Below are 11,048 nucleotides of genomic sequence, written 5' to 3' on the forward strand. Positions count from 1 at the left end.
TTTACGTAAGTAAAATTTTGTATGTGTGAGTATTATCAAATTAAGTGTGTGTGTGTGAGGGTTTGGAATTGGGGCAAACCTATAGGAAGGATTTTGCAATGAAATAACTCTGCATGAACTTTCTATGGCGCTAGCTTTTTAACTAAATGTGACGTGGGAGTTTGAAAGAAAAGTGAGAATCAATCTTGGTGAAGATGACTAAGAGCATCTCCAGCATCGGGGGGCGTGCCGGATCAAGCCGACACGCTGCGCATGTGTGCGCACTGGGGTGCCCTCGGGCTTGTGCCAGACGCGGAAGATGGTGCCGGGAACAGAGTGGAGAAAATGTGATTGCGTGTGAAGCACGCACGAATTTCTTAAAAAAATGGAAGAATGGAGGAACAGACAGTTATGGAGGAACTCACAGAGAAGAAGAAGTAGTGTGAGGCGACTGGGTTCATTTGCCCTATTTCTGTTCAATTTTGTTTTGGCTTTTTGCGTATTTCATTTTGTCCTATTTAATTTTAGCCAGAAAATATTGAATATAATTTTGAATTATCTCACCAATTTTGTTACTTAATTTTTAATTTTTAATATAATTTTTTATTTTAATTAATGTGATTTTCAAATTTTAGTTATTTAAATTATTGTAATTAATATAATGTTAATTTTAATTTTAATGGAATGTTGAATTTTAAAATAAAAGAGTAAAAATGAAATTAAATGGAAAAAAAATGAGAGACGCTATGGTGAGAACCATCTTATAGCGCCTTCACTGGAGATGCTCTAATGGGAATTCTGGTTAATGGCTTCGGTTTCACATTGCTCATAGTATGATGTTGGTACATGTTTGAATAAGGATCCCGTGGACTATTTAGATTATGATATCAGTAACATAAAGGTATGAAAATTATGTTACCTTCTGGTATTGGTCAATTGCGAAAATGTCTAGATGTGAAAAATCATCTTAAATATGAGCTTTTTGTCGCTATTTGAATGGAACAAAGATTTTTTAAGTTCAGTTCACCTTGTTTCCTCATATGTTTCTTTTAGTTCTTTCAATCAAAAATTTATCAATGTAAAATTTGTAATTTTTTTTTTGTAAAAATTGAATTATGAAAAAGACAATGTACATGTGTATAAATATAACACAAAAATATATATAAAAAAGTAAGATTTATAAATATATAAAAATAAAAATGATTCAATACGTAATTTCCGGTGTAGAGACAATGTACATGTGCATAAATATAAACAATAAACATCTAAAAATAATTAGATTTATAATTGGGCTAATTGCCTGTAAATTCCTAACGTTTACACAGAATTGGTTTTTGCACCTATTTTTATTTTTCTACTTTTAAATACCTAACCTTTTGTTTTTGTCTCAAATTTATCCGGCGACCGGTTTTTTCTAACGCCGGCGCCGGAAATGCCACTGTGGCAGCCGGAATCGACGAGCTGGCAGCCGGAATTGACACCTAAACATATATTTTACATGTGGCAAAAAAATAAAAATAAAAAATACAAATAAATTCCAAATCATCATCATCTTCCTCAAACCCTTATCCCCCTCCCCCAACCCGGCGGCCCCGCCGCCGCCTCACCCTGCCAACACCACCGGCGCCGCTCCTTCGCCGCCTCACCCTGCCAACACCACCGGCGCTGCCCCCTTCCCTCCCCCAATCCACCGCAGCCTCCCCCCTGCCACCACCACCATTCGCAGAATTTCACCACCATCAAATCAATCCAACAACCACCACAATCCCATCCTCCTTCACCTCCACCAAGATCCTCAACAACCAACTGCCGCTTCCAAATTCGAACAGAGATGACCTCGCCGAATGTCAAACCAGCACGACCTTCCGTCGGCCCTCCGCCGTAGCCCAGCGCGACCTCGAATTCCCCTAAATCACTGGGGAAAACCTTCCTTTCACCGGCCTGCTTGGAACCACTGTGGTTGACGCGCAGGGACCAGGTGGAATATTCGGTTGTCTTCCAGGCAAGGGAGTCGGGAGATGGAGTTGCGCTGGGGTGCAGCGGAGGGTGGGGAAAAGGGAGAGAGCGGCGGTGGGTGGGGGAATTATCAAGCTCGAGATCGGCTTTGGAGTGGAGCTTCTCGATCTGGAGCTTGGTGAGGCAGAGGACGGCGGCGGCAATCGGCTTCCTCTGCTGCTCTAGGCGGTGGAGCGTTGGTGGTGGCGGTGGGTGGCGGCACCGGCGGTGGTGGAGGCGGCAGAGGGCGGCGCTGGGTGGGGGAGGGAGAGTTAGGGTTTGGAAATGGGGAAAGGACGATTTGGGGGGGAGTGATTTTCTTTTTATTTTTTTATTCTTTTTCCACATGTATTTTTATTTCAATTTTTTTTTAAATTTTTTTGCCACATGTCAAAAATGAGCCAAGTGGAGAATTCCGGCTGCCAACTCATCAATTCCGGCAGCCACAGTGGCATTTCCGGCGCCGGCGTAAGAAAAAACCGGTCGCTGGACAAATTTGAGACAAAAACTAAAGGTTAGGTATTTAAAAGAAGAAAAATAAAAATAGGTGCAAAAACCAATTCCGTGTAAACGTTAGGGATTTACAGGCAATTACCCCTTTATAATTTACATATAAAAATAAAAATTATACAATACGTACTTTTAAATTATAAAAAAAAAAACAAAATAGTAGATTTATATTTTTTCAAGAAATAAATGCTTCATTATCTTTTATATAAACATTGGCGATTTTATCAGCAATGTTTTCTTCTGTTCGTTTGTTCGATTTGCTCTTGCCTGTTTTTTTTTTTTTTCACGATCAGTTTCCTTTAGCTCTTTCCAGGGTTTGGGGTTCGGGATTTCCTAGGGACAATGGTGCGGTTGGAGTTTTTGAGGTTACTTCATCTCCGCCTCCTCTTGAAGTATCTCTTTTGTTTTATCTTTCTATAGACGGGTAATCTTTTTATTCTTCGTGGTTTTTTTTTTGAATTTTTGCGTAGAGGTTTTAATGAGGTTTGATCCTTAACTCGCATATGTGCTTTTAAGAGTTTTTTATTTTTTTTTATTTTTAATAAAATTTATATTTCAACATATAAATTAATGATATTTTGTGAGTAGATTAAAAAGATAAGTGAGTTACATTAAGACTGATGAGTATTGAAAATAGGTTTCTGGTTCTTCTGACTACCGTCCACCTACCGCTCTTTCTGTCTGTGCCGTCCGCTGGTCGCCGCCGCTATCGCCCCCGCCTCGAATCTCTCCGTCCAAGCGCTAAGGAGGCAGCACAGCAGCAGTGTGCAGGCTCGCCCCGCCCCTCTCTACCTTTTTCACTCTCTCTCTCTCTCTTCTCCGTCCTCTCTCCGCAGCCCCCGCCTCCTCCGGTCGCGCGTGGCCACCCCTGGCCTCGCCCGTCCCAGCTCTGCAAACAGCAGACAGCACAGCAGTTTCCAACGCCCAAGTTCTAAAGCAGGTAAGGCGGCAGGCTATTTGGGTGATTTGGTAGTTTGATTTCTTCAATATAAATCTATTTACTTTAAATCCACCACCATTTAAATTATTGACAGTAAAAATTTAACTCATTTCTTTAATATGCGTCAGAAGCATACAACAAATAGTTGTAACTGGCATTGGGCCAACAAATTCGAGTCTTGCTTTCTTTTTCTTGGAGCCAAAGTCTTGATCTTCATTGCTTTAATTCATGGATAATGTTGAACAATGGATGTTAACCAAAATTTAGCCAACTTTCAGATTACACATTACACACTGGTGGCGGGAAAAGGCCCCATACATGCCAATTCTTGCCTTTTATATAGATAGATGATGAATCGATGAATGCCGGTGAATCCTTAAATTTTGGTAAAGATGGCTTTGCTTCTCGGAATTCGAAGGCCATTCTCTGTTGCAGTTCAACGGCTCCACCTCCAATGCTTCTCCACTTCGCTTCCCTGTATTACTTACACCTCTCCTTTTCTCTTGCATTTATGTAACATACATAAACATATACATGTAATAGACATGCTTGCATAAAATAAACATGCATGGACGTAACTATGGAGTATCTTTTATGGGTGTTATTTCGTTAACAGATGTTAAGGAGAAGGAGAAAATGAGTTCTATGGAAACAGGGGGCAAGTCTAGTTTTATTCATCCATCCGCCGCTGTTCATCCGGATGCCATATTAGGTCAGGTATTGACATATATTTTTCAGTAATGATAAAAGATTGTAGCCAAGCTCTTTATTGTAACTATTGACCGAGCTGCAATTTTTTTAAGAAACTGAGTTTTCGAAGAATTGATCAGGTTTGACAACAAACTTTGTCTTACAAATTGGGTAAATTGGAAATAAAATCGTGGAATAGTTTCTCTTCAAGGGGACTTATTGGCAAACAGTTCCTCAAAACGCCATTGATAGACTAATCTTCCTTGTGCCTATGAGTTTGAAATAGAGAACATCTGATATAGAGATACTAACTTTAGGGATATATTTAGCAATATAGATAAGCATGTGAATGAAATTCAATCAAAATGGCTTGGTTGCCAGCCATCGGTATTTATCATATCAATAAGAGAAATTAAGAAGAAGATATGGGTTGTGATTTTGTTATTTATGAAGCTGCCTGTAGTAATTGATTTGGCCCGAAGACTTATTTAATTATTTTACCTATTAAATTGACATTATGTTTATCTTAACCTGTTTTAAACTTTTAGTGAGTGGATCTCAATACATTGGCTGTTGCAACTGAATTCTAGTTTTTGCTTGTAGCGTCTGGTGTGATTGCTGTAATTGTATTTTTATGTTTTGTTCTTTTCTCAAGAAATTGGTTAGCAATTAAGCATCTATGACTCATTACTTCCATTTGACTGCTAAGCATATCTGCATAACAAACTTCAAGTTATAGAAGGCAATTGATGAAGAGGAAGTGCTGTTTCTTAAGTAAAATTTATGTCATCTCACATGCCAGGCCACTACAAAACAAATATGGATTTGTAACAGCATAATGTAAGCATCCATTCTTTTGGTGACCTTTGAGGCTTAACCCTTAGATATCCTTGAAAGAGGAAGAAAAGAAGAGTTGATGCTCAAAAAAACTTCCCCACTTATAGGACGGATGCTAAACATAGAAAGCTACGATGGGTATTAGGAGGAGAGATAATAAAACGATGTAGGGGAAGATGGGCAGTTAGAAGAGAATGAGTTTGACATCCCTGTTGATTAAAAGAGGTGGGATTTGGTTCCTCTGGGTAATATTACTTTTCTCTCTGTATGCTATGGGTTTGATTTTCTCTTTGTTGAAGGTTCATCCTATTATGGAGTTATAATAACAAATAGTCAAATACTGCGAACACCCATCCCCCCTCCCAAAAAAACAGGAAAAAAAGAAAGAAAATTGTATGTGATTTTCTGGGCCTCTTTTTCGTTACTCTTTTCTTTTTTAGTTGTAGTAATAGAGACTTAGACACAGAAAAGATTGTTCTTTACCAGAGACAGGATTCTAAGTCAGAGAAAACACCAGCCATTTGGTGTGCGGTACTGTGCTAAATTCTGATAACTATGTTTGGTCATGTTATAAGTTTCAACATTGAGACACTCACTTTTTTTACCTACTGAAGTTATTGTGCTAGTGAAAAAGATGAACTATTTATTGAAAAATATTGTGTCAAGTGCTAGTATATAACATTTGAGTATACTGAACCACTATGGACGTGGTTTGCCACTCTATTTATTACAATTAATAGATTATAGAAATATTCTTATTCTGTACTGACACTGTTTACATGTTTTGAATTCTAAGATATCGTATATTGATTAAGTCTTACTCAAATGCAGGGTGTTTCTGTTGGTCCTTTTTGCACAGTTGGATCTTCTGCAAAGTTAGGGAACGGTTGTCTGTTATACCCAGGGAGCCACGTCTGTGGACATACAAAGATAGGGGACGACTGCACTTTGATGATGTAAGATAATTGTATCACATATAAGACTGGTTTAAAGTTTTCCATATTCCTTCCATTCAAAGCTGAATATGTCTACTGTCTGTCTATAGGGGCGCTGTTGTTGGTGATGATCTTCCTGGTAGTACTGTTATTGGAAATAACAATTTAATTGGGCATCATGCTGTGGTAGGCATTAAATGTCAAGATTTGAAATATAAGGTAGGTTGCAAAACTAAGACATTTCTCTTTGCAGTCAGGCATAGCTACAAGGAAAAAGAAAAAAAAGCTACTTGATTAGTGTCAAAACTCTCACACTTTGATAAGTGCAAAGAATTGTTAATGTTGATTTTGGAACAGCGAAGAAATGTGACATGCTTGATGGCGTAGTAGAAATTTCAGCATGCGCTGTATTTATATGATACCTAAAGAACTCGTTGATTTAGTATTGGCTAATTTACTGAGAATGATTAAACAGAATTGTGATTAAAATTGGTGAAAATAAAGCGGATAGTTATATCCTTCCACTGTAAAATAGTGAGGATATCGTTTTTTCTCGATTTCTTTTTTATATCAAATACGCTTATCAAATACAAACCATTTGTTTTAGCCAGGAAATGAATGTTTTCTTGAGATTGGGGACAATAATGAGATCAGAGAATATGTATCTATCCATAGATCTTCACGCCCAGACGAAAGAACAGTAAGTAACATGACCTTTTGCTCATTATTTTACATTGCTTTGGGATCTGAAGTGTGTCATTAGTCAAATATCCTATGCCTCACAAAACTTTCATCAACAGATCATTGGCGCTAAAAATCTCATAATGGGGTCTTGTCACATTGCACATGACTGCAAAATGGGTAACCATAACATTTTCGCAAATAACACTCTGTTAGCCGGCCATGTAAATGTGGAGGTGGAGCTCTAGTTCTTTGCCTCTAACTTGAATTCTTAGATTCTATAATTTCGCTGATGTAATGAAATGGTTGTAAAATTTGTTAAATTGCAGAATTATACTCGCACTGCAGGGGCCACCGTTGTACATCAGTTTTGTCATATTGGTTCTTTTTCTTTCATTGGTGGCGGGTCAGTGGTAAGGACCTATGCTTGGAATATTCTTGATTGTAGTGATAATCTTCTTTTTGATGAGCATTGAAGCGTGCAATAAAAGGATCTTCTTTCTTGATGTACATTCCTCTTGTGTTCTTGTTGAATCTTGACTAAGAGGGTATTTGGCTGAGCTTATAAGAGCTTATAAGAACTTATAAGCTCTTTAGAAGTGTTTGAGATAATAAGCTCCTAAACAACTTATAAATTGGGAAAATATGCTCCAGCAACTTATAAGCTCACCATAAAATATGTTCCTAACCCCCAACTTATTTTTTCGTAATCTTACAAGAAATAATCAATTTACAGAAATAACCCTATTATGGTTTGTTATTTCCAACATATAATATACCCTCCTAGTTTCATGTTTTGTCAACTTTCCGTCTCTAACTAGGATTTTTCTTTCTAATTCACTATTCTCTCTCTGAATTTTCCAAACATTGTAACAACTTGTATGCTCTTGAGATATTACATCTTACATCTTATAAGCTCTCTGCTTAGCCAAACACTCTAAATTCTTGTGGAATATATATTTGGCTTTGGATTCAGTTTTGAATGTGGCTGCATGCATGATGCTGACCTTGATAACTATCTCCACCAACCTCACGAAGTTTGCTCCCTGCAAATTAATAGATCCCCCCCTCCCCCACAACCTCTCCCAACATAAACCTTTTCTCATAGTATTTGTACACTTGTTGAATTCCTTGTGCTTAGGATGTTTTAAATTTTTTACTAAATTTTAGCAGTGTTTTTATAGAGCTGATACTTAGAAACTTTGAAAATCCAGAAACTTCATGATCGTCTAATTAACTTCTATTGAGTACATGCCATGTCAGAACTGATGGTGTTTGATGACAATATGATTGTTTGCTCACACCTCGTTTTTATTTTATCTCTATGATATACCTCAAAAGGTTTCTCAAGATGTACCCAAATACACAATGGTGTCTGGTGAACGAGCTGAGCTACGTGGATTAAATCTTGAAGGCCTAAGGCGCCGTGGGTTTTCAGTTGGGGAGGTTGGTTTTCTGTCAGTTCATAATGCACTTATTGTATGTGAAATAAAGTTTATAGATCTTCCTTCTTTTTAACAACTTTTCTTTTCTTTCTTCAGATAGTCAGATCTAGAAACAGTTTTTATCTGATCTTTAAGACTTTATGAAAAATTCAACTGAGTTTTTGTGAACTTGAGACAGATTTCCTATGTTTTATCATGGAGTACGATTGTCGTAGCCATAATTACTTGCTCTATACACTTTAGGCATCAAAGGAAACAGAAGAATCTTTATACTCCATCTGTCCACAAAAAATAGTCCTAAAAGGGGACGGCACGGGTTTAAATGAAAATAGTTTAGTTTATTGTGAGTGGAGAAAGGGTCCACTTAAAAGGTAGTGTTAATAATGATAATTAATTGTGTTGTGAGTGATGAATAGGGCCCACCATGTGATAGATAGTTTCCAAAAATAGAAAGGGACTAATCTTTGTGGACATCCCAAAATAGCAAAAAAAGACTATTTTTTGTGGACGGATGGAGTATACACTCAAATCTAGCAATACTTTGATTCGTTATACATTCCAACCATGACTATCTTTACCTGATATATCCCAGATAAAGAGCCTGAGAGCAGCTTATCGAAAAATATTTATGCCTAGTGAAGGTAGTTCTCATAGCATTGAAGACCGGCTGGCCGAATTGGTATTTCTAGTGCTCTTTTCATATTCGTTCACGTCCTGGGAGTAATCCAATGATGAGTTCCCTCCTAAATGGCTTTCCCCCCTTGTCAGGAGAAGGATGAGGAACTGGGCCAAGTTGCAGCCGTCCGTTTGATGGTAGAATCCATTCGGGATTCTTTTGCAGAGGATCGCCGTGGTATTTGCAAGTTTAGGTGACGGATTGGATTATAATATTGAATGCTAGGTAATTTCTTGTCATCTGGTTTAAAACCATCTGCATCCTCATTCCTCATTATCAGAGTATCTGGTTTATATATCACAAAAGTGTATCTGATTTTTGCCTCTTTGTTGCAGATGTCATCAACCCGTGCCATAATGTTGATCTGGCAAAAACCTGAGGCTTTTTTCTTGTATAACAGAATTTCAGTCAAGGCATTCAAGATTTTTAGTTTGGGACAAACTAGTTTGAGCATGTAAATTTTGCATCCACCAATTTGAATGCATGAGCTATCCATTTGGATTCTGCAAGTATATCCCCAACATAAGAAAGAAGGTTGGTTTGTAGATTTGTTGAGTGAAATCTCGCATGATACAAAGCTTATTTATTCATATTTTGATTTTTGTTCAGGTAAACGTTCGCAAATTCTCTTGATGGATTTTGGTGATGATATATTACAGTGTGGGCATGATTAGAAAGCTACTGTCGTGAGGTTATCTCAATGCATTTTGGGTGGTGATGACATTTCTAAAATTTTCGGTAGCGCACTGTTTTTTTTTTTTTTGAGCGAAATGTAGCTCACTGTTAAATGTAAAGTAAAGCATGGGAAATAGAAGAGAGAGAAGGGGCAGTAGAAATGAGAGAAGATATTTACATTCTTCAAAACTGATTTTCAGAGATGGAAGGGGCATTAGAAATGAGAGATGATATTTTCATTCTTCAAAATTGATTGACAAAGATGGAGATCGAAGCTTTTATACAACTGAAAAGGAAACTTCTAGCTAAAGCTTCTAACTAACTTTGGCTTTTCCTATGGTTATATTGAGCTAACTTAGCTAACTAACTAACTAACAAAATAATAATAAATTTAAGAGATATTTGTTGTAAAATACATGAATTTTCAACAAATTCTGATTTTTCTTATGACCTTTAAAATTTGAAAAAAAAATACCACTTTTCGATTTTTCCAATGGGTATGAAACACTCTCAAATAGAAGCTAATTTTAGGGCTTTTGACTTAGATTTGTTGATACATAAGCCGATGCATTAGCTTTATTATGCCACCTTTATTATACATCACACTTAGGTATAAAAAAATCTAAGTCAAAAGCCCTAAAATTAGCTTCTATTTTGGGGTGTTTTATACCCGTGGAAAAAATCAGAAAAAAATTGAAAGGTGGCGTATTTTTTTTTCAAATTTTAAAGGTTATGGGAAAAACCAGAATTTGTTGAAAGTTCGTGTATTTTACGGCAAATATCCCTAAGTTTAACATACACCAAAAAAAGTTCTCTCAGCCATTATCTCGGAGGTGAAGGTGCAGCTTGTTCCTCAAGAAGCAGAACCGGGGTTCGGCAAGAGGCTTTGTAAAGATGTTGGAACATGACCAACATCAATAAAGTTGGCATACACTTTTTCTCGGACAAGGTGAACGTCGACTTCTATATGCTTTGTTCGAGCGTGAAAAACAAGATTCGAAGATAAGGCAACAACACTGGAGTTATCACACCATATTTTGTGTGGTGGAGAGATTGATATGCCAAGTTCTTGGCAAAGAGCATGAAGCCAAGTTATTTCCAAAGCATCATTTGCCAATGACCTATACTTAGACTTTGTGTTACTTCGCGAGACAATGTGTTACTTCTTGGAGCTCCATGTCACAAGATTATCACCATAGCACACACCGTGATCTCCAGTTGACCTTCTATCATCTAGACAACTGGCATAGTCAGCATAGAGAATTCGACGAGCTGTGGAAGGAGTAAAATGAAGAGCCAAATATGGAGTTCCTTTGAGATATCTCAATAGTCGTTTATAGGCTGCCCAATGATGAACAATAAGGTGGTGGAGATACTGACTCAGTTTGTTAACATAAAATGCAATATCCGGCCTTGAATGAGTGAGATATTGTAAAGCACCTATTGTGCTTCTATAGAGAGTGGGGCCGGCAAAGAGAGGATCACCTATTTTAGTAAGCTTGGTTGCAGGAGTCATGGGTGTGGAGCAAGGATGGCACTCACACATATTGGTTTTCAACAATAACTCCTTCAAGTACTTGGTTTGAGACACAACAAATGAAGAGCTAGAAAGAGTTACCTCAAAGCCAAGAAAGTAATGGACTTCTCCAAGGTTGGTGAGAGCAAACTTCTTATGTAAAATATCA

General features: G+C 37.5%; 2 protein-coding genes across 6 annotated transcripts; one reads left to right on the top strand and one right to left on the bottom strand.

Moving 5' to 3' along the window:
- Positions 1-1,453: 1,453 nt before the first annotated feature.
- LOC131015629 (uncharacterized) lies at positions 1,454-2,534 on the bottom strand. Its single transcript, XM_057944071.1, has 2 exons — positions 1,626-2,534; positions 1,454-1,587 (listed from the first exon to the last, which is right to left on the bottom strand). The coding sequence occupies exons 1-2, from the start codon at positions 2,320-2,322 to the stop codon at positions 1,583-1,585; spliced, it is 702 nt and encodes a 233-aa protein (XP_057800054.1). The 5' UTR covers positions 2,323-2,534; the 3' UTR covers positions 1,454-1,582.
- A 561-nt stretch (positions 2,535-3,095) lies between these two features.
- On the top strand, positions 3,096-9,642 carry LOC131015626 (probable acyl-[acyl-carrier-protein]--UDP-N-acetylglucosamine O-acyltransferase, mitochondrial). Of its 5 annotated transcripts, none has more exons than XR_009098612.1 (13): positions 3,096-3,424; positions 3,692-3,901; positions 4,041-4,141; positions 5,783-5,907; positions 5,997-6,105; positions 6,494-6,586; positions 6,687-6,803; positions 6,897-6,980; positions 7,909-8,013; positions 8,605-8,691; positions 8,781-8,913; positions 9,024-9,222; positions 9,298-9,642. XR_009098612.1 is itself a non-coding variant. In XM_057944067.1 (12 exons), exons 2-11 carry the CDS (start codon positions 3,817-3,819, stop codon positions 8,883-8,885), a joined length of 1,011 nt encoding a protein of 336 aa, XP_057800050.1. In that variant the 5' UTR covers positions 3,096-3,424; positions 3,703-3,816; the 3' UTR covers positions 8,886-8,913; positions 9,024-9,302. The 5 variants fall into 5 exon arrangements, 1 of the variants encoding a protein (XP_057800050.1); XR_009098611.1 differs by having other exon boundaries at positions 3,703-3,901; XR_009098613.1 differs by lacking the exon at positions 6,494-6,586 and having other exon boundaries at positions 3,703-3,901.
- Positions 9,643-11,048: the final 1,406 nt, after the last annotated feature.

This window comes from Salvia miltiorrhiza, chromosome 3 (genome assembly GCF_028751815.1).
Source record: "Salvia miltiorrhiza cultivar Shanhuang (shh) chromosome 3, IMPLAD_Smil_shh, whole genome shotgun sequence".
Classification (NCBI taxonomy): domain Eukaryota; kingdom Viridiplantae; phylum Streptophyta; class Magnoliopsida; order Lamiales; family Lamiaceae; genus Salvia; species Salvia miltiorrhiza.

Excerpts from the sequence above, each read along its gene's own strand:
- LOC131015626 (XM_057944067.1), top strand. The coding sequence starts at position 3,817 with ATGGCTTTGCTTCTCGGAATTCGAAGGCCATTCTCTGTTGCAGTTCAA. Across the intron at positions 3,902-4,040 it reads CTTCTCCACTTCGCTTCCCT|ATGTTAAGGAGAAGGAGAAA; the intron begins GTATTACTTACA and ends TTTCGTTAACAG. Across the intron at positions 6,804-6,896 it reads CCGGCCATGTAAATGTGGAG|AATTATACTCGCACTGCAGG; the intron begins GTGGAGCTCTAG and ends GTTAAATTGCAG.
- LOC131015629 (XM_057944071.1), bottom strand. The coding sequence starts at position 2,322 with ATGTGGAAAAAGAATAAAAAAATAAAAAGAAAATCACTCCCCCCCAAA.